The sequence below is a fragment of the Epargyreus clarus genome, unplaced genomic scaffold (genome assembly GCF_041222505.1).
Source record: "Epargyreus clarus isolate Ecla_fem2 unplaced genomic scaffold, WU_Ecla_fem_2.2 ptg000016l, whole genome shotgun sequence".
Classification (NCBI taxonomy): Eukaryota; Metazoa; Arthropoda; class Insecta; order Lepidoptera; family Hesperiidae; genus Epargyreus; species Epargyreus clarus.
This window is the reverse complement of record NW_027332224.1, coordinates 10,001-37,253: the sequence shown is the minus strand read 5'-3', so window position 1 is coordinate 37,253 and position 27,253 is coordinate 10,001. Positions and strand designations below refer to the sequence as shown.

Genomic DNA, 27,253 nt, shown 5'->3' with positions numbered 1-27,253 from the left:
AAGCTTTTCAAAGTTGACAACAGTTTAAGTACCGAAATATCATTTATATTAGAAGTTATGCTTCTTTTGGGGTTTCTTTTGGTGTGTGGAGAAAATGCTGACAATCTTTTTTCATAAAAAATCGACATCATAAAATTGGTTAACATATTGCAGCTTTACCGTAATTTTACGGCACTTTTCGTGTCGTGTCGTGTCGTGTTTTTTTGTACCAATCACTTTGTAATATTTTTATGCTGCGCATAGTCCGCGTAAAGCTCAATATAGAAATGAATCACGTCGCCATAGCAATGTCTGGCTATACCTACTCGCAACAACTTCAGAGCGGACTAGCAGTTTGGCGCGGACTATACTAACATACACAAATCAAGACAAACACGCTATCCTCACGTCTTTATTTCTAAGTTTGTTGAGGTTTCTCAAGCGCGGCATTATAATTTTTCTATTTAATATACCCGAGAAGTACCACTTCTTACGCGCATACATAAGTACAGAAACTTTTTTTTTACTTGCAATAATAATTCGAATTTCATACGTGAAAATTATACTAAGTTTTAAGTCCGCTCCACATTCACGCGAGATAAACCCGATTCGTATCGGCTACACATTCGTTCCTCATACTTTTCTCGCATTCTCGCGAGAATGTGGAGCGGGCTTTAGAAATCACTGATTTAAAGAGAGAAAACAATATATCTATGTATAGGAGTGAAAGAGACGACACTAACATCTCTACTCTTATAGTAATCACCTCATTGTAAGACTCGGTGGCGATACTGTGATTTTAGTCTACGGTCGTACGAAATTGACTAAGATCTAGATTTAAGACATAAACGTTTGCAAACGAAATTTTATAAAAAATAGCACATCTTTAGAATTATCATGCCATGAGTGTTGAGCGCTGTGTTCTGGTTTGAAGGGTGTGGTAAGGGAGACATAGCTTTCCGAGACGTTCCAGTTCCCTTAGTATGAGTTCTTACGGTTTTACGAAGATTGTTTTGGTATTTGTTTACGTATTTGCCCATACTTTTCCACTCAGCGCCCCTAGCGGATTGTATCTACTGATTGGAAATATATGGGAAATATATGGGAAATATATAAACAAAAACGTAAAAACTCAGCTTAGTTATCAGAGGTAGCGGCGCATCTGTGGCCGACCTCAGGTAGGAATGTCTTATCTGGGGTTGATTACAGATGTGCATGGGCAGCAGTAGCCACTTACTATAGCAACCATTGACGTAAATAATGTATTTACGAAAAATGTGAAAATGTGAAAATTTAAACTGTCTACTTATTACAAGCTAAAAATGACGAAAAATAGTGATTTCTTATATGGTGACGCCCATTTATATTTTACTTTTTTTAATTTTAGTATTTGTTATAGCGGCCACCCTTATAAATACATACTCTGTAAAAAAATCAAGTGTCTATCTATTACGGTTCAGGAGATAGAGCCCTGTGACAGACGGACAGACAGCGGAGGCTTAGTAATAGGGTTCCGTTTTTGCCCTTCAGCTACGGAACCCTACAAAACGTTTTTGTCTGGCACGAACCGTGTCTGATACGCTCAGTGTCTGTATATAAACGTGGCGTAATTCTAAAGGTGTGATGTTTCGACACAGTTCCTTATAAAAACGCATGCTATAAATATTTCATTTAAGGTTTGTAAATTTAGATTTTACAATTGCTTTAAAAAATTATGAAACATATGTTTTTGTAAAATTTCGCTTGCGATGTGTCGAAGGACATAACTGTGTGTGCACTTCCAATGCAATGATTTATCCCAGCTGTGGGTTTTTAGAGAGTATCATAGATAAGTATAGATATCTCACCGCCTTGTAATTGAAGGAAGCCATTAAATGGCTTAAACGGCTGACAATTGTGTCAGCCATTTAATGGCTGTCGTGGTGTAATTTACGCGGAACGATGCCAACATGTGCAGTTAAGTGGCGCAAAAACATGAAATAGAAGAAAAAGTACGGAGAAATATAGTTTTATTCGTAAATGATTTAAAAACAACATTTTTTTAATACTTTCAAACCCGCGAAATAGATGACGTGACATTTTCAAATGTGAAAACTGGGTACATTTTCTTGTTAGGAGTGAGTAATCTTTACTTATCTATGGGCATGATGTATACGTCACTATTGCGAGTGAGGCATGACGTCATTCAAGACTACATGGCCGACAGCAGTAATTTGTACATTTTTGTTGAAAATATACTTAATCTTAAACTTTATACTTAAAGTGGGTCATTTTTTGGATTCCCTCCAATATTTTTATTAACAAAAATATTTTTTTTTATTATTTAATACTGTTAATGCCTTTGTCATATTACGAACTGAGGAGGTAGCCAAAACTCGCAAAAATGATTATTATCTTGTGTTAATTAATGAATTGCTATATTTTTTTGATTGTAATAAAATATCAGATTTATATTTTGAGATCGTTATATTAAAGATTTATTTTAAATGTGTCGCTAAATTTCATCAAATTTTTATGTTTTTTGTAAGATTACTTTATTACAATGAAATGCAATTTACATGTGCAATAGTTACTTATAAATAAATATAATTGTATTTTATAATTACAATTTACAAAGTTGTTTTTGTAATTTCGATGGTTTTCTCACCAACTTTACCTGTTTTGTTGTCTGTTGGAAGTGCACTGGACACAAAACTCACTGAATAATGCAATTAATTAATGATAAATCACTAGTGTAACATTAGTTAGTTTGTAATATTAATGAAATAATAAAATTAACTTGCCGTAACTATATGTGTCTTTATTTTATGAATCCTGTATAAATTTTACGAGATATGAGATTATATACCATCAATGTATAATTATCTTCAACTAGTAATGCCCGCGGCTTCGTTCACGTTTTAATAAAAATAACATGACATAGGTACATATAACTGAAAAAATGCACCTTCATTGGAATGACAGTGGTGTCATCTGTCGAAAATTCGTCGTACCAACTCAGAAGCCTTCGTGGGCTCATGCACAACAACTTTGCTAAAGATCATCACATGATCAAATGCATAGTTTACGATTCTATAAAGGACATACAGACAAACATTCATTTTTATATAATATGCAGATGAAATATCTCATTGTGGAATAAGAATAATAATTGCCCAAGTGCGAGTCGAACACACGCTCATATTGAGTTCCGTACTCCGTACCACCATATTTTTGTTTTTTATTTGTAGTATTTTTGTTATAAGAGTGGCCATAGAAGTAAATGCTCTGTGAAAATTCGAACTGTCTGCCTGTTATAATTCAATAGATAAAGCGAACAAAGTCGAAAAATAGTGGTTTGTTGTATGGCGACTCTCTTGTTTTTTCTGTTCCATGACTCCCATTTACTTGGCCTGTCGCGCGTAGCCATCTGCAAGTAGGAATCTAATCCTATCTGGGGTTGATTACAGATGTCCATACGGCAGTAGCCACTTACCGTCAGGTGCACTGCCTGTGTGCATCAGGTGCACTGCACCTACGCACATGCACGAAGGTGGTAGAACCCTTTGTGGTTAGACTCCGGCGGCACCACCGCCACACCTATTTTTACCTAATAACAGCAGTGTTAGGCGCTGCTGTGTTCCGGTTTGAAGGGTGTGGTAAGGGAGACAGACTTTTCCGAGGCGTTCCAGCTTAGTCCTCAGGGGTAGCGGCGCATCTGTGGCCGACCTCAGGTAGGAATATCAAATCCTATCTGGGGATGATTACAGATGCCCATGGGCGGCAGTAGCCACTTACCATCAGGTGGACTGCATGCTCGTCTGCTACTCTTATATTATAAAAAATTGTATCTATGAATATCATAGATGTCGGATAAGGATGCCTCTAGACCTACAATAACATTGTACAATACTTTTTAATGTGCAGTAAGATTGAAAGGCGCTATGACTCCAAACGAGCAATTATATTGCACAATAATACGAACTGCACAATGTTATCGTGTTCAGTCGGAGAATAGTATTGATTGAAAATAGTTATCTCCATAACGAAACACGACATACCGCCACTTCACAAGGTGTTTAGTGAAGTGGTGGTAGATGTATTGACATTTAAAAATTTCTCTATAAAGTAACTTGTTGATTTGAGCAATACTGATCCTACACGATGCAATGAAAATTAAACTCGCTCAAAATTTCGGTCAATTTTTGCGCAATTTTCAATATTAACCCTAAACTACTATTGCAATTCCCAATATTGCACAATATAATTGACCGTTTAGGTGGCCTCTAACGAAAAGTCCTTGATTTATAACATCTATGCTCGACGTTGACACCAGACGTCCCCATGCGGACACTAAACCTATAAGTAAGTATTACATTACCTAGTCTAAACAGTATCGACTACAGTGTAAGAGTTTTTCGACGTTGAAACGACTCGGAGGTAGTCCGCGCCAAACTTCTAGTCCTCTCTGAAGTTGTTGCCCGCAGGTGTAGTCAGAGAGCCAAAGCGGAACACAACTACAAGCATATACTTCGTAGCAACGTAAGGACACTACCTGCGCGATGTGTCCGTGGGCGAGAGCGGGCAGCGAGGGGTGCAGGGGGCCCCGCGCTGTCGTAGTCTCGCTAATATCTACAATTTGCTGTTGCGACGTGAGTCGTTTCTAAATTCAGGGCGGACTAGAAGTTTGGCGCGGACTATACCAGGCCACATCTATTTAAATCTGAATCAGTTCTTGTTAAGTGGAGGTTGTGGATGCTGGCTGACTTACAATGAGGCGATCCATTCAGTGCTTAGAGTAGCGTCTGTGTAGGTTCAGGTGTAAACCAGATCTATATTGAGCTACCATGGCCGTGACTACAACCGTCAAATGAACCACCATCAAGTTATTTTAAAAAGTGAAGTAAACACGAATTAATATTAAACATGACCGATCTAGATCATGTACGTAGTATTCATCTCATTTTAGTAAGAAAAAATCACACGCTTATGTTAAAAAAAATCTGATAATGCGTTCATTACACAACATACAAATATAATTACAAAAATCTTTATTTGTACATGTGGCGCCATCTCTTGTTGAGTAGCGGAATGTTTCTTTTCTATTACACAATTTGGTAAATCCAAATTTTGCATGATCTTATCCTATCATCCTATCTAGAGAAAGGTTTAAATATTAGCATTAATCCGATTTTTCCATAGATTAGTAAAGATACTTCGCCGCTTTGAAATTGAATGAAGCCACAAACGGCTTATTAGTAAGTTCTTTTTTTGAATTCTTGACAAATAAAAACATTTTTAGAGAAAATTTACGAATAAATAACTAATACTGCGTAATTTACATAATAAATAAATAATTATTTCAAATATTTTAGGGACATTTTAGCACGGAGACGTGACAAAACTTTTTTACGCAACTATTTCAATTCTCAAAACTGGGTACATTTTCTTGTTAGGTGTGAGTAATCTTTACTAATCTATGGATTTTTCTATAACAATAGCAACTTGTACGTCGACCCGCGTGGCGGAGCGGTCACCATACCGGTCTGACGCGCAACGGGTCTCGGGTTCGAACCCCGGCCAGTTCCTGGGTCTGGGTGTTTATGTCTTTGTCTCTGTGTGTGTCCATGGCACCCACGATACAGGGAATCCTAGTGTGGGGCTTTGAGTGTAGAACGCGTTTTTTTTTTATACGCAAGAACTGATGAAGTTTAATAAACCTGTTTAGCACGGTTAATACGTGTAGCGCCATCTGTTGCCGAGTAGCGGGAGCTCGCGGCATGTCGGCCTCGTCGGCCAGCTCGCCACGCCGCCGCGTCGCCGACATCATCGACCTCGACCGCTACATGCGCTCCGCCGTCAAACCCTCGCGGGACTATCGGTATGTGTTCTCTCTAATAACTAACTAAAATCTCTAAAATTAAGAATATTGACGAATTTAATATCGCTTTAACTTTGTTATTTTGTCAGTTTATTTTGTGTTAATATTAATACCGAATAATTTAGATACATACGTAAACTTGCCCGATTCAGAAAAAAATACATATTTACATATTTTATTGTAGCTAACGACCACTAGCTACCGTAACTAGATTATTCGTACATAATATACTGTACACGTATTACGTATGTACGTGTTTATGTGTACGTATTTGACGTACTACCCACCGTTTGTATAATAAGATGTATTGTAGTACCCGCCATTGTTACGATAAATGTGAGATTGCAACACGCCGGTCGATTTGGGTTAGTCCTACTTCGATAGCCACGCGAGGCGGACGTGCTGCACGAATTGCAAACTGATTGTGTCTTCGAGTTCTAACCTCTGTGGTCAAATCACGAGACTTAATAGATAGGACTATGAAAATGAAAATTATTGAAATGATTACGAGCATAAAAAGTTGGTACGCTTCTATTTCGGTTAATTAATAATTTATTCCTAGTCTCGTGAATTGTTAGAGTTGAGATGAACATAAATTTTAATTATTATTCAGAATCGATTAGTTTTCCACAGCGAGCATTTCGTAGTGGACGCGGGTGGGGTGGACCGCGCGCCGCACTACTCCAGCGGCTGCAGCGACAGCAGCGCCCTGCCGCCCGCCCTCACCCCTGCCCTCACCCCCGCGCCTGCCCACCGCACCGCACCCTCCACGCATAACAAGAGGTTCTCGCATGACAGTGGCTTGTCGGACGGGAGCTATGTCAGGCGGAGGCAGAAATCACACAGGTTACTTTACTATACGATATACACATAATTGTCTTGATGTTCTCTGTCACACATGGACTACAGATGTCCACTAATTAACCACTAATTTCGTATAGAGCGAAAGTTCTAAGGAGATTACAGGCCTCATGTGTAAGTCAACCGGAACCTAAACCTTCCACCAACAGTAAGAATTTGCTGATTTGGGGACAGTTGAACATTCTGAATTATCATCTTTCGGAGGGTGTATACTGTATATCTCATTTTGCTGTCAACTATCTTTATATACCTACCGAAATATCTTAAGTTAAGTTCTAAACGATTGGAAACCCCAAGTCAATTATGTATCGTCCGCCTTTAGAGCAGTCCTAATTTTAATAAATTTACAAAGTGTAAAATTTCCATAATCAATAAGTTACACATTTCAATGCGATGCTATGTTATGGAAGCTCAAAGGTACTTGGAATAAAATCATTCGTTTAAATCTTGCCGTTAATTTTAGGCGAAAACCCGACGTCCTGTCGAAGCAACGAGACCAGCCGCTACCACCGTATTCGTCGCCGTCCGTTCGGGAGTTCAGGGTGGCCTGCGAGAAGGCGTTACGGGAGCAACAGGAGCAGATAGCGCGTGTGGCGGAGCTGTGCGAGCGGCTGGCGCAGCCGGCGCCGGGCGGGGACCGGGACGCCGCTCAGAGAGCCCGCGTAGAGAAGACAGGACATAGGTCGCGCGCTGGACAGAAAGAGAAAGCAGGAGACAGTTCAGATACGAGCGACCTTTCCTCCAGCAGCAGTTCACAAGTTCGGCGTAAGGATAAAAGGCGGGTTGGTTTAAGTTTCAATTGATAGTTTGCTTGAATTTGTGATTTTTTTTACATAATATGGGATTAGCAATCTAACATTTTGATGCTAAGTGGCTAATGCAGCTCATGGACATCTATAATCAACGATAGAAGCCCTGCCTGACCTTTGTCACACATGCGTCGCTGACCCCTGAGGATTAATATGGAACTCCTCTGATAAGTTTGTCTTCCTTATCACACCCTTAAAAGCGGTACACAGCAGCGCTACACTGTTATAGGTGACCAGACAAAAATAGTTGTGACGGTGATGACTGTGGAGTGGAACAACGAGGGGTTCTACCACTTTTAAATTCTATCTGTTCCAGTCGGAGTCCTGTAAGACGTACAAGATAATCATGTCGAAGCTAGACGAGCTGAACCGGCTGTTCGCGGCGCGGAGGGCCACCTCCCCCGCCCCCGCCCGTTGCCCCTCCCCCTGCCCCTCCCCTCCCCGCAGGGCTGTCTCCTCGCGCTCTGTATCTGTGTGTGACAAAGTGGTAGCCACTGAACCACTCAACAGAAATGTGAATAGAGCCGTCACTCCAACTGTACAGGTGAGACCTTTGGAACATTTGACAACATTTGACTATGCCCTAAACTTCTCTTATTGTGTGAGTAGACTCATTCCCAGCAGCGGGACAATAATTGGTTTCAAAAGAAACATGAACATCGCATGTGTGATGCTTTCGTAACCGCGGCGGTTACAAACAAATAGAAAAGAAACTTCCGGTAAAGCATGTTTCAAATCTTCCAAGTCCAATTGTGATCGGTAACCTTAGAGAATCAGTTTCCCGTTCATTCCTTCGCCTTTGTAAAATGAATGGTGATCTTCTGCCACAACAACAGATAGCGGAACAAAATTCTGAATCATGATTTCGAAGATTCCAAACGTTGTCTGTCATTCACTCTGCTGGGACAGACGATATATTTCTTCTTACTAACATGGGAACCTTTCACACCGAGGTAATTTTACCTTACTTTTATGGTTTCTGTTTCCAGACAGTGCTGACCCCGCGCGACCAGCGCTGCAGCGAGTACGCGGCGTCGGTGGACGGTCGTAGGTAGTGTACTTTAGCTAGGGCACTCATAGGTAGAAGAACCTTGTCCCTGTAGTTCCGGGACCAGAATAGGGTTACGGTATCCCCTGCCTATCGTAAGGGGCGACTAAAAGGGGGCTTCAAGGGTTGCGGGCGGCAAGAGTGGAGTTAGATGGTTTGGGGAGTTTTATACTCACCAGGGTAGAGCCCGACGGGGCAACATGCTTAGAGGACTCCGATTGCGTTCCTTTGGAGATCCCGGAGTCCTCAAGTCCGAAATTCCCTGTTGGTGTGGTAAGGGAGACATACTTTTTCGAGGCGTTACAGCTTAGCCCTCAGAGGTAGCGGCGCATCTGTGGCCGACCTCAGGTAGGAATATCTAATCCTATCTTTGGTTGATTGCATATGTCCATGGGCAGCAGTAGCCACTTACTATCAGATGGACTGCAGGCTCGTCTGCTACTCCTATATTATAAAAAAGGTGCAGAATAGCAATTATTATATTAATAATGTCTTCGTCAGTGTCCTTAGAGGCCAGCGGTCCGCCAGCTCGAAGGAGCGAGCGCGGAGCCCGCTGCCTCACAATTACGATTTGGACAATCCTATTCACGTGAGTAACTTTATATGTGTAGTACAAGAGAATGTATGCCGAAAAATAGGTTTCGACTCAAGAAATTTTGTCTCTGTGGCGACGTCCCACTACTCGTCTAGAGATGGCGATACACGTTTATGAATAACGATATCGAAGTTTTCTCAACATTTTGCGCGTTCCGTTTGTGTACGAAACACTAAAAAATGTAATATTGACAGTTCTACGAGCAAGCCAAGCGCTTGCAAGCGCTCCACGCCAGCCCGCAGCGCTCGCCCGCGCGCCGCAGCGAGCCCGCGACACACGACAGGTACTACATTATTATCTTTACCCTACCATAAATTACGTGAGATTTTTTAATTTTGAAAGTGATGTTTAATGAAATAAACTGATTTGAATTTGAATTTTAATTTATGTACAATAAGTGCCATCTCTGTGCGTTTTATGACGTTGCAGTTACAAACAAGGTAGCTAATCGATAAAAGATGGCGCTGTTTTATTATGATTTTTAATCTTGGAAATTTAATGATTATTTAGAAGATCGAAGAACGCACCACTTGATGGTATGTAGCCATTTTCATCCATAATCATCTGTAATCGATTCCATATATAACAGGGGTTCTCCTGAAACCAATTAAAAGTGGTGCGACTACTTTTAGTATTGCAGTTATGATGAATAATTGAATACTATCTTATCTATATTTCTCTAGTTGCGAGGATCATGCGGTGCATTCGAAATATGTGCAGTATGCGGGGTATGAACAGCATGCGCCATATACACAGAGAGAGAGCTCTGTGCAGCACGAGAGCCATGCGCAGCCCGAGAGCTATGTGCAGCACGAGAGCCATGTGCAGCCCGAGAGCTATGTGCAGCACGAGAGCTATGCGGAACGCGAGAGCCATGCGAAGTGCGACAGCCATGCGGAGCGCGCGAGTGTGTGCGCGGCGTGTCGCGGCTACTGGCGCGCGCTGTGCCGCCACCTGCCGGCGCTGCTCCGAACTAGACTCTTCTAGTATTAACGTTGTTTATTTACTACGAAATAAATTATGTTTGAGTTTTGCGGCGTTTTTCTTTTTACGAGATGTTATTTAACTTGCTCTAACTTAATGTAACTTACTTTGTTGTACACTAACACAGATTTAAGAAAATATGTACTAACCAAATCTATGGACTGTAAAAAAAATAGGTCTGAAATAAAGAAAATTATTATTATATTATTAACAGATTGATTGAAATTTTCTATACAAGTTTGGTTGTTAATGCATGCTTGGTAATGGAATTAAACACTGTTTAGTTCGACTCCAGTGGCACCACAGCCACACCTAAGTCAGCCTAATAACAGCAGCGTTAAGCGATAAGGTAGGAACCTTAATCTTTCTAGGCGTTGATCAACGATATTAACGGGCGGCAGAAGCCGGGTACCATCAGGTGGAATGCATCTTCGTCTGCTACTTCTATATTATAGAAGAGTTTTACATAAGCGTTTAGACAGGGGGCCTATGCAACATTCCGCCATGGGCCTCATTCTACAATTTCGCCCCGGGTCGCCGACGAGTGCAGTCCGCCACAGGGAATTTCACGATAATTCATACCAATTGACAGAAAAGAGATAGTTACTGGCTACGACACTTCTTTTTTAAAAGGTGACTGACCTGACAGATGTAGAACAAAAGAAAATTTCCGACATCCGACATGTTGCTATCAAAATTAACTGTGAAAATAATATAAAAAACATCATGTAGTGAAGGGCAGGGCGCACCTAACAGCAAATATGAAGAAATCTGATATCGCCGCGTGGTGGCTTCTCTTTCTACTCATTCAGGTAAGCAGTCCGTAGTCTTCTGTGGCTGAGTGAGTTTAAGGCTCTTATTGACTGACGGGTTCTGTTCTGAGTAATCCACTGTAATATCTTTGTTATCAAGTCAGTTTCCTTCTAGGATTTTAATATCGAACTTGATTATATCTATTACTTTTGAAGTGAGACTACAATCTGAATAATGGATTACAAACCTTAACATTTTAGTTTTAATAAGGAGTAGTTTTTACCCTTTTTGTATATATTTAAAGTGAATATCTAAACCATTTACATCAGGTTGCCAGCGCTTTTGCTTGCAAAAGAAAATCATCGTGTCGCCCTCCTCGCTGCCCGGGCGGCTGCAAACCCAAATACTGGTGAATTAGTGAAGCAGTTTAAAACGAAACTATTGGAAACAGAACATATTTTACTTCTACCAATGAAAAATATGGTGAGTTCATGAGTTGGTATTAAGTACGCGCCTGATAATATTAAATAGCACAAAATAATAAAATTTACTTGATAATGTTTTTGCTAATTAAATTAAAAGTAAATAGTGTTTCTTAAATCATTTGCCTAAACTGAAAATATGATACTTGTATTAATGATTTTATTAAAAATTATGCTTCATTGGTCTAGTGATCACGATTTTGCCTTAGTGTGATTTTATCTTTAATCTAACATTTTAGGAATCACAAAAGTCAAGTTCTACGACTTTCTAGTAGGTAGTTTTTATTCGTTTTATCTTGGTTTTTTCATATTTATTTTTTATATTGGAGTACTAAACGATCATGTAGTCCACCCTATGGTAAGTGTAAATTTCTGCTCTAATACATTGGACACCTATAATCATTCCCATTAGCGTAGCGTTGGAATCCGGTCTGATGTCGGCTTCAGATATGATGTGAATTACCTCCAAGGACCAATTTGAAATGGCCAGAAAGTATAGACACAGGGGAGAGCCTTTGCCACTCCCCCGAAACCGTAACAACAGTACTTAAGGGCAAAAAGTACAAATAGTTCTACCACCTTTAAGTTTTTAACATCATTTAGCGTGATTACACCTTTCAATGAGGAACTCAGCAGCGCTCAACACTGTTGTTATGAAGATATAGGTATGGCGAAGGTGTCTCCGGAGTCGAACCACAAAGGGTTCCACCACCTCCAAAACTGAGCTCTTTTTTTGAATAATATAGGAGTAGCACACGAGAATGCAGTCCACTTGATGGTAAGTGGCTACTGCCGTCCATAGATATCTGTAATTAACCCCAGATAGGATTAGATATCCTACTTAAGGCCGGCCACAGATGCGCCGTTACCCCTGAGGACTAACCTGGAACGCTTCTGAAAAGTACCAGAACACAGCAGCGATTCACACTGCTGTTATGAAGCAGTCATACCACAAAGGGTGCTACCATCTTCAAGTCTTGTAATAAAATTTGTGTTTCTGGAGATCAGCTGAGGTGGATGGTGTGGTGGGTGTGTGTGTTGGCGTGGCTGGCGGTGGCGCGGGGTTGCAAGAAGCGCACCATCTGCCGCCCGCCGCCCGGCGGCAAGGCCGGCTGCGGCGGCCGCTGACCCCGTAACACGACGTGAGGTAAACTTAGGCACAGTATAAGGATCTATACAGTATTGTAACTCGGCCCTGTTCTTAAATTATATACCTACAGGGCCGCTGGGCGAGAGCTCGCCTTAGGGCTGCGCGCCTACTGAAGATAGAATACTGTATAGGTAACTATACTGTGACTTAGGCTTCCAACCATTAGGGAGCATTTATTACGTGAGACGTTTTACCGATTCCAATCCCTCTCCCCTCCTGGTGAGATGTGATATTTGGCTCAACCCCCCATCCCCTAATCCCACTTAATATTTTACAATGTGTGTTTCTGGTGTAAATGCAATAGATTGATTATAAAAATTAAAAAAATAATAACTTGATTAATATATAATTTAATAATATTCTAGATTTGGACACAATTTAATGAATAAATTAATATGCCTTATTCTATTTTACATTAATTTCTCGCAATTTTACTGTTTTTTGTGGAATAAAAATTACGTGCAAATATGCAGAGACCTCCCCTCTCTCAAAGTAAGAATAGATGAGACTTGGCTTGATAAACTTCCCCCTTCCCCCTAAACGCCTCAGGTAAATTAATAGACGCCCCCTTAGATAATGATCATCACCAAATTCATTATGGCAGCCATAGAAGTACTTCTATGGCTGCCATAATGAATGTACATGCACAGTGAAAATTTAAACTGTCTTTCTATTACGGTGCAATATTCCATATTAAAATAGCCAAAAAATACCGGTTTCTAGTATGGGAACGCCCATTTGTTTTTGATTTGTTGTTATAGTGGCCATTGGAATAACACCCTTTAAAAATACAAAGTTGGAATGCCTCACATCACTATTTCTCCCTTCCCAAACCAGAAGACGACACCACAAAACCGTATTTTTAAAAGGCAAAAGTAGGTACAGTGGTGGTATTTCTAAAGTTTGACCACGAAGGGTTCTACCACCTATCACTTCTGACTTTTTTTTATAATATAGGAGTAGCAGACGTGCATGCAGTCCACCTGATGGTAAGCTACTGCCGCACATGGACATCTGTAATGACCCCAGGTAGGTTTAGATATCCTACCCTACCGAGGTCGACCACGAGGTCCTACCCGAGGTCGACCACGGACGCGCCGCTACCCCTGAGAACTAAGCTGGAACGCCTCGGAAAAGTGTCTCCCTTACCATACCCATCAAACAGAACACAGCAGCTCTAACGCTGCTGTTATGAGGCAGAAATAGGTGTGACGGTGGTACCGCCGGTGTCGAACTGCAAAGGGTTCTACCACCTTTAAAAGCAACTAGCTAGCACTATTCAGCAATTCTCTTCATGAAAATATTTTGAAACTTCACATTAACTTATCTATTTTTTTTCCAGTTCCATGATCAATTGAAGACTAACATATGAAGCTCAAAAGAATGAATTTATGTACACATTTTGTAAATAAATTTTACTTTTATGACAGAAAATATTGTAAAACTCTATAAATAAAACAAACTGTAATTTTAGATTTTTTTTATTATTTTTTTCTTAAAAATAGGGCATCCTTAAAAACTACTTTAGTAGTTCCTGTAACAAAAGAAAAACATAAATATTAATATTATTTTTGATATCCCTAATAATAAAATTAAAACTAGTGTATGTGATCCCTAAAATCTAGAAAGATCTTATGAACCTGTATAAAATAACAGTTTCAAAACTAAAAACCACACTAAAATCTCAAGAGAAAAATCGTTAATCCTGATTCCTGATGATTCTGATGAGATGAAGGGGATAAAATTATTTAAATTGTGTATTGTCATTGGTTCTTGATAATTGTTCAAAATTTTAAATTAATCGGATCGTTCAAAGTGGGTAAAAATCAAGTTTAAAGATTCCATTACATACATACATACAGGTCAAGCTAATAAAAGCATGGTAAGAAACAAGCATCGCGTGGTAAGAAACAAGCATCACAACTTAGTTCTTTACCATAAAATTATGTGAGATCCGTGTAATACCAAGTCTGTTAATTTATTCAATCCCTACTTAAGGCACCATCTGTCTTAAATTATTTCGTAATTAGCTAACTTAACAACATCTTACGAGACCATATGAATATTAAAAATCTTCAGTCTCGGAAAATTATGTCTTCCTTACTGCCGCCATGGACATCTATAATCAACCCCTGATCTAATATCCCTGAGACTGGCCACAGATGCGCCACTACTGAGAACTAAGTTATCCCTCAGATGCTGAACTAAGTGTTTTCCTGACTACATTTGTAGTGGAAACTACTGATATGTGAACTAGTTTTATAACCTTTTTTTAAGTGTCATAGTGTATTATATGTTTCCTAAATAAAATTAAAATTAACATTAAAAATTACACACTTCAAATTCAAACAGCTTAACACCGCTATAGGCAGAAATAGGAGAATAAGAGAATAGTGCTGCCAGAGTGGAACCAGAGAGTTCTACCTGCATGTTCAATGGTTAGAAGAAACTTACTTAGTCAATATGCCATCTCGCTTGGTGAGTCGCACTATGCAATCGTCGGACTCTCCCATACGGCGAATGGCCCCGCACACAACATAGATCTTGGAGGTGTCAGCAGCGCGGCCAGTTGCGGGATCCACATCAGCAATCACAAGCTGGACTGACGCATGATCCTTAGCATGGATCAAGCGGTTACTTGCCGAGCTGTAAGCAATACAATTATTAGAACAAACTGTGGTTTACAATCTACACAATTATGTTAAGATTAAAACTACTTCGCAACAATCTGCTACAAATATGTATGATTAAGACCGGACTTAACGATGAACCATCGTAAAGTCAACAGCGACAGCCAAGTGCTTATCAAACTCGGCCTCACAATAGAGGGTCCAAGGTTGAAATCCCAGGCATATGCACCTCTAAAAATAATTTTTCAAAGTTATGTGCATATTATTAATTAATTATTTGCTTAAACAGTGAAGGAAAACATCATGAAGAAACCTGCACACCCGAGATTTATAAAAAAAGTCTTAAGTATATGAGAGGGCAGAAAGGTTAACTATGGCCTAATCCTTCTCATTCTGTGAAGGGACATGAACCCAGCAGTAGGAAAATAATGATGCCTATATTGTAGGACCACATATAAATCTGTAGGATTCACTTAGGCTCAGCATAACATTGTTTAAACTTAAGGTGGTAGAACCCTTTGTGGTTCGACTCCCGAGGCATTACCTCCACAGCTACTTCTGTCTACTAACAGCAGTGAAGTTCCGCTTTGAAGAGTATGGGAAGGGAGACATACTTAGCCGAGAGGTTCCAGCTTAGTCCTCAGAGGTAGCGACGCATCTGTTGCCATCCTCAGGCAGTTAATATTAGGCAGTGGTCATGGGCGGCAGTAACCACTTACAATCAGATAGACGCATGCTCGTTTCAGTGATTTAAAATAAGTTAAACGTACATTAATAGTTAAAGTGGCACAAAACAAGCACTAAGAATAACCTATAAAAGGCCAAACGTACCACTTCCTCGGGCAGTACAAGTCAACGAATTCCCCGGCGTCGTTCTGCATTGTGATTATCTGAAATGGACACGCAGTGACTTTTAGCGACAACTTGTAGCGATTTCAGGGGTTTGTAAAGGGCTTAAGTATTTTAAAATAATACAACTAACCTAAATACACACACGCGAATCGAAATTGACAGGCGTAAAAGGAAGATGGCCGCTGAGCGTGTTGCCAGCTACGATATTTTAAATACCCACTCATTATGTACGAAAAATTAAATTATGTGTTAACAATTACAAAATCATTTAAGACTTATGTTTTTTATTCTTATCTTGTATATTTTATGTATTTAAATATTTCACGAGTACAAATTTTAATAATTAAATTTTCCTGTGATGTTCAAAATATTAGTGACGATCAAGTGACGATGATTGTAAAAAAACAATTTTAAGCAATATATTATTGTATTTGTTATAATAATTGAATTAATTAAGTAACATAATTGAATAAAAGATATTGATTTTTTTAATAATTAATTATTGGAAGAGTTTTTTTATTTAATGTTGGGGATTTAGTTTTTAAGAGAGTTCTCCTAAACCTCGGACTCCCTCAAAAGGGCGAGTTTCAACTTCAACAGAATGTTGCTTAGTACCAATGAGTATAGTAACCTATATAGGGCTTGGTACTATGTTGGAATTCCGCATATAATATGTATTTCTCCCTTACGAACCTCTTCAAATCCGAATACAGCAGCGCCACCTGCAATTAAGATTGTACAATACGTACAGGCGATAAAACTAATAGGGAATATGCATGTGATTTAGATCTGCTTGTTATTTTTTTCCTCGGTACATTACAGTCCTGAAATTTCATCTAAACCATTATTTTTTCTTTATTTTGTATTAAACTGTTTAAAACTTTAATCAAAAATCGTAAATTATGCGCGCGAAATTCAAATTTGCAAAACGCATTCCCATTGGTCGAATCGAAAAATGACGTGATATTCAAACTGTTTGAGAGAAAAATTGTTTTTGTCTATATTCCTACAGTGTTATTTATTACCTAGTGCGACTTTTTTACATAGTATTATTAGGAATAATCAAGAACAATGATGGAAAGTCGTTTTGTCAAAGCACAATCGGACTATTTATCTATAATATGCAAAATTAATAAACTGGTTTTTATGCATAGGTCAATTCAGAAATATTTAACTGATCATAACTTATTTTGTTAATATTCTTTTTTTTATAATATAGGAGTAGCAGACGAGCATACAGTCCACCTGATGGTAAGTGGCTACTGCCGCCCATGGACATCTGTAATCAACTTCAGATAGGATTAGATATTCCCACCTAAGGTCGGCCATAGATGCGCCGCTACCCCTGAGGACTAAGCTGGAACGCCTCGGAAAAGTCTCTCTCCCTTACCACACCCTTAAAACCGGAACACAGCATCGCCTAACACTGCTGTTATTAGGTAGAAATAGGTGTGGCGGTGGTGCCGCCGGAGTCGAACCACAAAGGGTTCACAAAATCACCTATCTTTATAATATTATAATACATTATAATGCATTTTGTGTGTTTCAAATGATAGTGTTTGATGTAGAAGTCGATAAGTACCTAACGAGGTAGATGAGCAATGGAATATTTTAAAATTATTTACCTAAAATTGTTGTTTGTTACAGTAAATGCAAATGTTAATGCGATTTTGGATACTTTATCTGTTTTCTATTATCTTGCACCACATTTTTCATATTTTCGCATTTTTTGGAAAAGAAAAAAACACTATATAATGTATTTATAGTAGTGGTTTCGCACAATAACTCTATAAAATATTTATAAAGTGGTTATTTAGCCTTTCCCATGATGTAAATAGCGATGAAACCTGAAAACGTTTAATAATACCTTTATGTGCGTACAGTTATCATCAATATCAATACAAATCACGCTACGTGACGTCATTCAAAGAGCGCGTAAAATGGTGGCATTCAAATGTGTCAAATTTTATTGATAATATAAATAATTAAAAAAAAAAAAAATTCAAACACTAATAAAATTGTTTATATTGTTTACTATGCTAAAACGACGTGATAAGTGGTTTAAAATAATAAAATAAAAATGTGCATATTCGCTATTAAAGTGTGACATTATTAATACGTTAAAATTATCTTTCCAATACAAATGAATTGATTTACGTATTAATTTAATGTCTGTATCATATCTCTCAATCAACACATAGTACTAGTTGATTGAAACTTTATTCTTTATTTACAGAACTTGTCCAACAACAATTACGTTTAACGCAGCCGAAAATTTTATTCACGTCACCAAAACTGTACCACACCTTCCAGAATGTGTTTAACAACGATGAATACAATATAAACACAATTGTGGTATTTGGAGGTGAACAAAATGAGACGAACGTCACTCTGTTTCAAGACTTCGTTACTAAAACAATTGAAGTGGATGAGTTTGAAGCCGTGGCAGTGAATGGATTAGAAGACGTAGCACTGATTGGTTTCACGTCGGGAACTACAGGGAACCTGTAGCACTACCATGAGTTTACAAAAGTATTACTCGCTAGCGACTGCGTAAAATAAATGTATGAAAAATTGTACAGCGCCTCTGGTGGTTACTCGTAGAACTAAAATCCGTAGTGGCGTTTAACTCGATACGTAAAAAACCTATCGAAATCAAATCGCTAGCGAATGTCATTATGATCTATTGCCATACAAATTCGGTCCCATGAGTCATTAATTTGACAGACGTTGTCAAGAAATACCGTATCGATAGTAGTTATGTTATTCACTAGCAAAATGACAATAGTTTTCTATTTACAATTTCTATAGTGGCGTTTCTATGCCAACTCATGGTAGTGCTCCTGAAAGGAATCCAGCTGACACATTATGCCTTTATATGTAACTTTTATATTTGACAACAAATATAATTAAAGTCAGTCATACCAGCTTTCAAGTGTCTTATTTCACCACCTCACCGACTACCTGACAGTATTACTTGTAATTTCGCATGTTACATTATTGTTTCACTATTCGTGGGAGCGAGAACTGGAGAGGCTTGGATGAGCGTCAGGAATACTGGAGTAGGGAGGAGTGCGGTCAGGGGGAGAGCGACGGGGCGGCGGGGAGAGCGGGCACGGCGGAGGGGCGGGGGCGCCGCGAGCGCAGCACGGCGTCGCGCACGCGGTCCCACACGAGCGGGTCGTCGGCGTGTACGTACGTCTTCGTGGTTAGATACGCGCGCAGCTCCGGGTCCTCCCTCGCGGCACTCAGCACGTCGCCGCGCAGCAGCAGGATCACGCGGTCCAGCGCGTGCGCCGCGCGGAACTCCATCCTGCCCCACGTCGACGCGAGGAACTCCCGCGACATCACGACGATCGTGCGCCGCGACTCGCTCACTGAGCGGGCGATCTGCTCCGTGATCAACCCGCCGATCTCCCAGTCGCGATAGTGTAAACACAGCCGCAGCGGCCGCCGCCCGTCCTCGAGCTGCGATACGAGCTCGTCCTGCACGAAGTCGTCATCGCGGTGCGTGAACGACACAAACGCGTCATATGCCTTCTCCAAACCGGCGGGATCCGGAGTTTCTTCAAAAAAGAAGTCGAGCACCTCGTATCTGCGGAGCACGAGACGGATTTCGGTGGAGTATCTGAACGCAAGAACACCGAGCGCAGCCAGCAGCAGCCCGACCGCCGCCAGCGACCCACCGACCGTGATCGCATTGCGCATCGTGCACAGTTGTGCTGCGGTAGTGCTCATCACACTACTGCCGCCTCGACACCGTAGTTTTTCGCCATTCTCCAGCTGTGAAAAGCGAAGTTCCAGCATCGCGATAGAGCCATAATGGGCGCAGTCACAATCCAATACATTTCCAGAGAGACGAACTGTAGCGTTAGCCTCGAGGAGAGAGATCGGCGCCATCGTCAAGTCGTTGTTGCTAAGATCGATCGTCAGGTTGTGGACGGGGCTTAGCGCCCGGGGTGGGACAGTCAGCCCGAGCCCGGAGAGGTTGACGAGGCGGACCTCCGGCGGCAGCGCGGCGAGGTCGTCGGGGACGGTGTGGAGGCGCAGGTGCACAGCGGTGGCGTTCAGCGGCGCGAGCGGCGGCAGCTCGCTCGGGGCCGCGGGGCAGTCCAGCTCGAAGCGCGCGGCGGCGGGGCGCAGCGTGCAGGCGCAGTGCGCGGGGCATGGCGGCGTGTCCAGCGCGCACGAGAGCTCGTCGACCGGTACCGTGCTCAACCGCTTGCCGGAGAGCGATGCAGGAGAGCCACAGTGAGCATCATCTAAGTAGAAACGTTTCGCAAAATTGGGCTCCTTGAGGGCTATCACAAATTTGTATAAGTTGCAGTCGCAAATGGACGTGTTGTTGATAAGTCTGTACGATGCCTTCTTCGAATTTGCCTGGTCATATTCAGCGAGAGAGAACCTCGAGATGTTATTGTAACTCAAATCAACTGTCCCATTCCACTTAAACGTTAGATCGAAATCCTGAAATCAAAATATTTACTTATCTACGAGTATATTCATTTATCTCTATTCTCGAGTACATTAAAATTAAGCCAATACCTATAGTTACCTATAACAACCTATAATGGGGAAGCTCATGATGCTAAATGTACTCGAGCGTCGTTGGGTACTATCGGAGATTTAACAGCAACAAGATAAAAGTTAATATGATGTATTGAAGGTGGTATAACCCTTTCTGGGTCGACTCCGGCGGCACGATCGCCACACCGATTTCGACCTAATAAGAGCAGTGGTAAGCGCTGCTGTGTTCTGATTTAACGGGTGCGGTAAGGGAGACATACTTTTCCGAGGAATTCCAGCCTAGTCCTCAGAGGTAGCGGCGCATCTGTGGCTGACCTCTAATAGGAATATTTAATTCTATCTGGGTTTGATTATAGATGTCCATGGGCGGCAGTAGCCATTTACCATCAAGTGGACTGCACGCTCTTCGGCTACTCCTATATTAAAAAAAAAATTGGCCCATGGAGGGTTCCGTACCACCACTTATTTCTTTTGTTAGTTAGTATTAGTGAACCTAAGTTCGTACGTATTATGAGTATATTAATTAGAAAATATGTAGGATGTTTACTATAGAAACATGGGACACATTAATTTTTCACTTTTTAGTGCTTTTTTTTGGAATAAAATATTTGTCGGGGGCAGGTCTAAACGTTGAAAACTGACGACGTTATACCCGGCGCTGGCGGCACCTGCACCGGACGACATTCCTATAGCGCCACCTACCTATTTCCTTTACCTGCTCTTCCTATAAAAATATTTGTAACATTGGAACAAGAGGCATTTGATTTGGATGCGTCTCGGTGCATGGATCGCTATCTGTTTCAATAGGCTGCTGTCCTAGCCCTCGCTATGGTTATTTTTCCATATACTTGACTGACTATGATAACTAATTTTACTAAATTATATGCCATGCCATAAACTTGACCGACTTACAATGATCTCTAATGTTATTATTACTGACTAACGTGTCCCTTTTGAAAAAAATAGGCAACATATTTGTAACGGAGCAGTGGTGAGGTGCGTTCATATGTGACGAAGCAGTGGTGTGGGTGCGGTGACAGATGGGTGAGGAGACGTCAGGCGAGGGGAGAGAGTTGTTGGAAATTCGGCGGTGCTATCATTGTTGTTTAAATATTTTTATTTGAAAATTTTATTTAAATAATATCTCTTTCTCTATTTCTTTTATTGTAATACACCCAAGGAATATAGCGGTGTATATTTTAAAACAATATGAGTCTTATTCAGAAGACAACTCACCGATAACTGCGTAATGGCGTTATGAGAAAGGTCGAGAGTTTTCAACTCCAAGAGATGCTCGAAAATCGCCAAGTCCGCTATCACCAGCGCGTTGTGCGCCAGAGACAGATGCTCCAAAGACCTTACTGGCACGAATAGTTCTCTGCAATGACATGAGCGGGGCCTCGCCTAACATTACACGACACACATATATCTCTGAATTAAAATGTTTTCCTTACATAATGTGTAAGGTCCTCCAATTCTTGTGTGCCTAGGGTCCCCCGTATTACTTAAGAAGGCCCTGATCTAGAGCTCGATGCGAATTTTTATGCAACGAATGGAATTATTACTTAACAGTAGGATGACAACATTGATTGGGATGCGGTATATCTTGGCAATTGGTATGAGGATACAATTTTTATGTACGTATGTATATGTAATGGTTGGGAATTTATGAACGAATAAGGAAAATGTTATGGCAGTCGATACTTACGGTTTCAGCTGTTTTACATTGTTTTGATTTAAGTTAAGCTTCGAAAGATGTTCCGTTGCCTTGAATATATCGTTCGGCAAGAACTCGATGACATTTTCACTCAGATCGAGCTCGACCAGGTTCGATGAAACAGCGAATAGTTTGCTGGGCAACGTGCGCAGACGGTTCTGTGCGAGACTGAGTTCCATCAAGTATTTCTGCTCGGCGAGCAGCTCGCCGGGCAGCTCCGTCAGCCGGTTGTCCTTCAGCGACAGAATTACGAGCAATCGCGATCCACGTACCAGGTCCGCCGGTACCGTCCTCGCGCCGCACGATACTATCGACAACACGGTGAGGAAGAAAAATTCCGAAAAAGTACCGGCTTCAAGACGAAGCTCTGACATGTTTTCGTTGCTGATCTTTACCTAGAAAATTTAAACTGTTTATAGAATGATCTATTTGATGATCGTGGTCCCAACAAAGGGCATTCAGAGGAACACCTTGCGGGTTTAGCCGTCAGGAGTCTGACATACCCTCTCCGCTGCCCCCCATTTGAGAGGCACACATGCAGGGTTTCCCCATGTAAAAAGTTATGGCGGGCCGTGAATGCTTGCGCTTCTCGTGCCTGAGGAACTCCGCGAAGTTAATCCGCATTTTGAGGCAGGAACGCCAGGAACTCACCAATTGTAGCATCGTCAGGTGACGTAACGGCTCGCGGGATAAGTACTGCAGGTGGAGGTCCGATACTTCTAGCCATGATACCCGTGGCAGCAACGTTGGGGGCAGCGACTTCATTGCTTTGGTATTCAGATATAGACCTAACACGCTGGTCAAATCTACCAAAAATAATGTATAGTTAATTTATATCATATATCTTTTCGCTTTTATATATATATATATATATATACATATATATATATATATATATATATATATATATATATATATATATATATATATATATATATATATATATAGATAACTCATGATAAGTAGAATAAATTCGTGCAAACAGATATCCTCAGATCTTTTTACTTTATAATGGAATGATGTGCTTGTAGTTTTTTTTTTTATAATATAGAAGTAGCAGACGAGCATGCAGTCCATCTGGTGGTAAGTGGCTACTGCCGCCCATGGACATCATAATCCAACTCAGATAGGTTTAAATATACCTGAGATCAGCCACAGATGTGCCGCTACCCTAAGGACTAAGCTGGAACGCCTCGGAAAAGTACACCCTTACACACCCTTTAAATCGGAACACAACTCTGCCCAACATTGCTGTTATGTTGCAAAAATTGGTGTGGTGGTGGTGCTGCTGCCGGAGCCGGAGTTTTTGTATGTATGTCTGTTATATGTTATAACTTCAAAAGCACAAAATAAATGTTTTCTATTATATTCTATTCTAAATCATAAAGTTAACTATTTATTACTTATGAATGCCTCCTCATTTATATGTTTAATTGTGTGTCCTCCCAGGATAAGTTTTTCTAGGTTTGGCAATCCACTGAACGCTCCTGCGGGGACCTCGACCAGGCCAGTTAAGTTGAGCTTGGACAGGTGTTCTAGCGCAGGTGACCGCTCCTCCTGCGTCCTGTTCGTGCTGAGCCTCACCAGCGACGGCAGAACACCGAACGCAGCATGCGGCACGACTGTTCCGTTCTCAGCTGCACAAATATTCAAAGATATTTATTTGATATGAAAAGAAAATCAGAAATGATTGTGTCACGCTATTTCTATAAAGTTTATATAATGTGTTATATTTTGTTCTGTATACAAATAATTCGCGAATCCAATTCGCACGCAATCGCGAATTCAAAAAATCCTTAATAGGTTTTGCTAATTTTTAGGGTTCCGTACCAAAAGGGTATAAATGGAACTCAGTGACTAAGCATCCGCTGTCTTTCCGTTATCATTACTGTCCCACTGCTAACCACTCTTCTCAGAATGAGAAGGATTAGGCCATAGTCCACCGCGCTGACTTCACAAATCTTTGAAATCATTTTTCAGATTTGCGTACATCTATGGCTGCTAAGGTTATATGTACAAAAAATAAATGAAACTTTCATGATATCGAATGTGTGAGTCGAGTGTGAGTGATATGAGTTCGACTTTCACTTGTACAGGTCAATTAAAAAGGTCCCGATAGTTAAGTGAACTACAGGTCAACACGACTAACCATTGTGCGAGATAACCAGTGACTTGAGCTCAAGGCCCTCGAGGTGTTCTGGGCGCAGTTCGGGCACGTCTTCCAGCAGCAGGGTGTTGATGACGACACCGTCCGACGTGCGTATGCAGCTCAGCGGCTCGTGCAGTGCACAGCGTCGCACGGTCAGCTCCGGCCACGTCCTCAAACGAAACCCGTTCTCTCGCAGCTTCGCGGTCACCGTGTTCAGCTCGCGGCACAGGAACCGTCCCGCGCGGCCACTGGCGTCTCGCTGTATCAAACAAAATCAAATTTAATATTTATTTATTTGTTCGCAAAAGTCCATCGAGCAGTCCTCGGCGTGAAGAAGACACAATTTTTTTTTTGGATGTCAAGCGGTTTGTGTGAAAATAAATCCAAGTTAGTGGGATCGAAACTTTTGTCCCTCGGCCGCCATCTTGAAAAAGGGATGCAAAATACTTTGACGTTTTATCGACCAAGTAATTCGTGTCATAAAAAATAAATTATTTACAACTTTGGTTCGGAAATAGATCGAAATAGCAAATTTTCTTTTATATCTTTTATTATAGTAATTTTAAAGAAAAATTAAAACGGTGCAATTTGATAGAGGGAAGGAATTAATATTCATTTTATTTTATTTAGAACATTTATAGCCATAATTCACTTTGTCACCGTCTGCTCATTGAAATAACGAAGCACGACGCGGCGCATCTGTGGCCTACCTCAGGTGGGAAACTATTCTTATCTGGGGTCGACTACAGATGTCCATGGGCGGCACTAGCCACTTACCATCGGGTAGACTACATGCTCGACTGCTACTCCTATATTACAAAAAAAATATTATAATTAATCAATTTATTAAAAGTTATCGATTTATCAAAAACTGTTTTTCACATGTCCATTAGATCATATCTCTACAAGAGGCCCAGCTCTATTTGAAGTCGGAAGCTCTATGCGCCATTACCCCTGAGGACTAAGCTGGAATCTCCGCCAAGCATATCTCCGTTAATCACCCTTCAAATCAGAACACAGCAGCGCTTAAAACTGTTGCTATAACGCAGAAATAGATGTGGTGGCGGTGCCACCGGAATCGAACTACAGAGGGTTCTAGTACCACCTTCAAAATGGTGCAAGATCATTCTGCGTAACCGTGCCATAACGCACCTCACACTCGATGTGGAAGTACAATTTGTTGTCGGTGGTGATGGTGAGGCGGCCGGCAGGCAGCGAGCAGCGCACGCGCGTCTCCTCTGCAAACGACTCGAGCACGCATCCGAGCTTCGCCAGCTCGCTGAGGATCAACAGCACAGTAACTTATTAAAGGCGGAAAATAGTAGGGAAGTAACACGCAAGTATTACTAAGGTTCCGCTATCTGTCCGTCTGTCACAGGGCTGTGTCTCTTAAACCTCAACAGATAGATACCAATTATTATAGTGATACATAATGGTGGCCGCTGTAACGGCAAATACTAAAAATAGAAAAGCTTGAAAATAATTGTCACAATTGTCACAATTGGTCACCATAAAGAAACATTTTTCGCTTTCTCCATTAAATCGCAATAGGTAGCCAGTTTAAATTTATAGAATGCATTTACTTCTATGGCAATAATAACGAAGATTAAAAAAATTAAAAAAAGATAACAAAGATTAAGAAAATTTGGTAAATTTGGCCAATAATTTTATAATATCGAATGTGCTCAGGATATAACAAAATTAGCAGGGACGTTGATGTTTTTGGTGCATCAATATTGTCAATTAAAATTACTTTATTTCTCTAAAATCAAATAATAGCTGTTAAGTAGATATATAAGTTATTTTTGTCTTTAAGTATTAATATTGTTTTAAGTATATGGCTTTTAACCTTTGTTATTATTATTTTTAAGAATTTACTTTGTAATTCTGAAGTGTAATCAAAAAAAATTCTAACGCATGTAGTGTTCACTTCTAGAAGGACTTACCACTAAAAGTCAGTTTTTTGAAAGTAACCATATTTTTATATAGTTTAATTTATTTTAATTAGTATAAATTAATAAATAAATAAAGCGATTAATTTACCAGCTTAGTTAACCAATAAAGAAAAAATATATACATATAATAAACGCACATGCAATCCAGGTGACCATGATAAATGACCATTGCCGTCCTCTGGTAAATAGAAATCATTATATATTTAATCCACTCATTAGTATCTTTCGATATACCCTGACTTATGAAATCGACTTACGCGGCTCTATCTATCACTCACTCCTTTCGTGTTAGTTTGAGGTATTATTGTACTGCAATCTTACCGATATTGGGTTTGCTCGGTTAGCGCCTGCCCCAGCGTGACCGCTTGCAGCGCGCCCAGCGCCAGCGCCAGCGTCGGCAGCCAACACCGCATGTTGCTGTCGCTCCCACTCCGGTTTGCTTCACGTCGCTTCACTCTACTTCACTTTGCGTCTTACCTCTCCTCTCTGGTCAGCACTGCAAGTCCGTTTACACTAAGAAATAATTCTAAAGTGCATGTGCAACGATACCCTCGCGATAATAATTTTGTATAAACAAATAATGATGTCATGACACGACGCCGATGCAGACTTTTAGGCAACATTTACCTGTTGACTATACCTATTTATGATATAAGGAAAATAATTTTGATGCAAATTACTTGCATACTGCACCAGGATTTAGGACTTCAAGGTCATTATTTGACGGAAATGTATTTTTTTAGGAACCTTATTTATATTTGCAAGCAATAAACATCAAATTGCTGTGGTTCAGGTCTGTAGTTTCCCGGCGTCATTCAGGTTACTTGAAGACTGGAAGGTCATATTTTCATCATTATGTAACTACAAAGTATAGCGATAAAACCGTTTATAAATATCTAGAT

At 40.5% G+C, this 27,253-nt stretch overlaps 3 protein-coding genes and 2 long non-coding RNA genes across 8 annotated transcripts; 3 read left to right on the top strand and 2 right to left on the bottom strand.

The window, feature by feature from the left end:
* The first annotated feature begins 1,073 nt into the window (after positions 1 to 1,073).
* On the top strand, positions 1,074 to 2,770 carry LOC140748658 (uncharacterized). The gene is made up of 2 exons (XR_012102965.1): positions 1,074 to 1,433; positions 1,483 to 2,770. It is a non-coding gene; the product is annotated as an uncharacterized LOC140748658 (long non-coding RNA).
* A 2,910-nt stretch (positions 2,771 to 5,680) lies between these two features.
* LOC140748682 (uncharacterized) lies at positions 5,681 to 10,243 on the top strand. Of its 2 annotated transcripts, none has more exons than XM_073081528.1 (8): positions 5,681 to 5,839; positions 6,473 to 6,685; positions 7,164 to 7,482; positions 7,826 to 8,053; positions 8,499 to 8,556; positions 9,059 to 9,146; positions 9,347 to 9,435; positions 9,836 to 10,243. In XM_073081528.1, exons 1-8 carry the CDS (start codon positions 5,739 to 5,741, stop codon positions 10,216 to 10,218), a joined length of 1,479 nt encoding a protein of 492 aa, XP_072937629.1. In that variant the 5' UTR covers positions 5,681 to 5,738; the 3' UTR covers positions 10,219 to 10,243. The 2 variants fall into 2 exon arrangements, with proteins under 2 accessions (XP_072937629.1, XP_072937630.1); XM_073081529.1 differs by having other exon boundaries at positions 8,499 to 8,560; positions 9,836 to 10,185.
* Positions 10,244 to 10,767: 524 nt separating this feature from the next.
* Positions 10,768 to 12,512, top strand: LOC140748458 (uncharacterized). Of its 2 annotated transcripts, none has more exons than XR_012102952.1 (3): positions 10,768 to 10,948; positions 11,219 to 11,372; positions 12,375 to 12,512. It is a non-coding gene; the product is annotated as an uncharacterized LOC140748458 (long non-coding RNA). The 2 variants fall into 2 exon arrangements; XR_012102951.1 differs by having other exon boundaries at positions 10,770 to 10,948; positions 12,380 to 12,512.
* A 1,474-nt stretch (positions 12,513 to 13,986) lies between these two features.
* On the bottom strand, positions 13,987 to 16,229 carry RpS21 (ribosomal protein S21). Of its 2 annotated transcripts, XM_073081521.1 has the most exons (4): positions 16,134 to 16,229; positions 15,983 to 16,041; positions 14,976 to 15,167; positions 13,987 to 14,055 (listed from the first exon to the last, which is right to left on the bottom strand). In XM_073081521.1, the coding sequence occupies exons 2-4, from the start codon at positions 16,030 to 16,032 to the stop codon at positions 14,046 to 14,048; spliced, it is 252 nt and encodes an 83-aa protein (XP_072937622.1). In that variant the 5' UTR covers positions 16,033 to 16,041; positions 16,134 to 16,229; the 3' UTR covers positions 13,987 to 14,045. The 2 variants fall into 2 exon arrangements, with proteins under 2 accessions (XP_072937622.1, XP_072937623.1); XM_073081522.1 differs by lacking the exon at positions 13,987 to 14,055 and having other exon boundaries at positions 14,972 to 15,167.
* A 2,852-nt stretch (positions 16,230 to 19,081) lies between these two features.
* On the bottom strand, positions 19,082 to 26,911 carry LOC140748482 (uncharacterized). Its single transcript, XM_073081295.1, has 8 exons — positions 26,673 to 26,911; positions 25,549 to 25,675; positions 24,397 to 24,655; positions 23,651 to 23,884; positions 22,899 to 23,053; positions 22,239 to 22,642; positions 21,767 to 21,908; positions 19,082 to 20,470 (listed from the first exon to the last, which is right to left on the bottom strand). Exons 1-8 carry the CDS (start codon positions 26,762 to 26,764, stop codon positions 19,082 to 19,084), a joined length of 2,802 nt encoding a protein of 933 aa, XP_072937396.1. The 5' UTR covers positions 26,765 to 26,911.
* Positions 26,912 to 27,253: the final 342 nt, after the last annotated feature.

Coding starts and splice junctions, on each gene's coding strand:
- LOC140748682 (XM_073081528.1), top strand. CDS start 5,739: ATGTCGGCCTCGTCGGCCAGCTCGCCACGCCGCCGCGTCGCCGACATC. Junction 8,557..9,058: donor CGCGGCGTCGGTGGACGGTC/GTAGGTAGTGTA, acceptor TGTCTTCGTCAG/TGTCCTTAGAGGCCAGCGGT. Junction 9,436..9,835: donor GAGCCCGCGACACACGACAG/GTACTACATTAT, acceptor ATATTTCTCTAG/TTGCGAGGATCATGCGGTGC.
- RpS21 (XM_073081521.1), bottom strand. CDS start 16,032: ATGCAGAACGACGCCGGGGAATTCGTTGACTTGTACTGCCCGAGGAAG. Junction 15,168..15,982: donor TTGTACTGCCCGAGGAAGTG/GTACGTTTGGCC, acceptor TATTGCTTACAG/CTCGGCAAGTAACCGCTTGA.
- LOC140748482 (XM_073081295.1), bottom strand. CDS start 26,764: ATGCGGTGTTGGCTGCCGACGCTGGCGCTGGCGCTGGGCGCGCTGCAA. Junction 25,676..26,672: donor ACCGAGCAAACCCAATATCG/GTAAGATTGCAG, acceptor GTTGATCCTCAG/CGAGCTGGCGAAGCTCGGAT. Junction 24,656..25,548: donor ACTTCCACATCGAGTGTGAG/GTGCGTTATGGC, acceptor TGTTTGATACAG/CGAGACGCCAGTGGCCGCGC.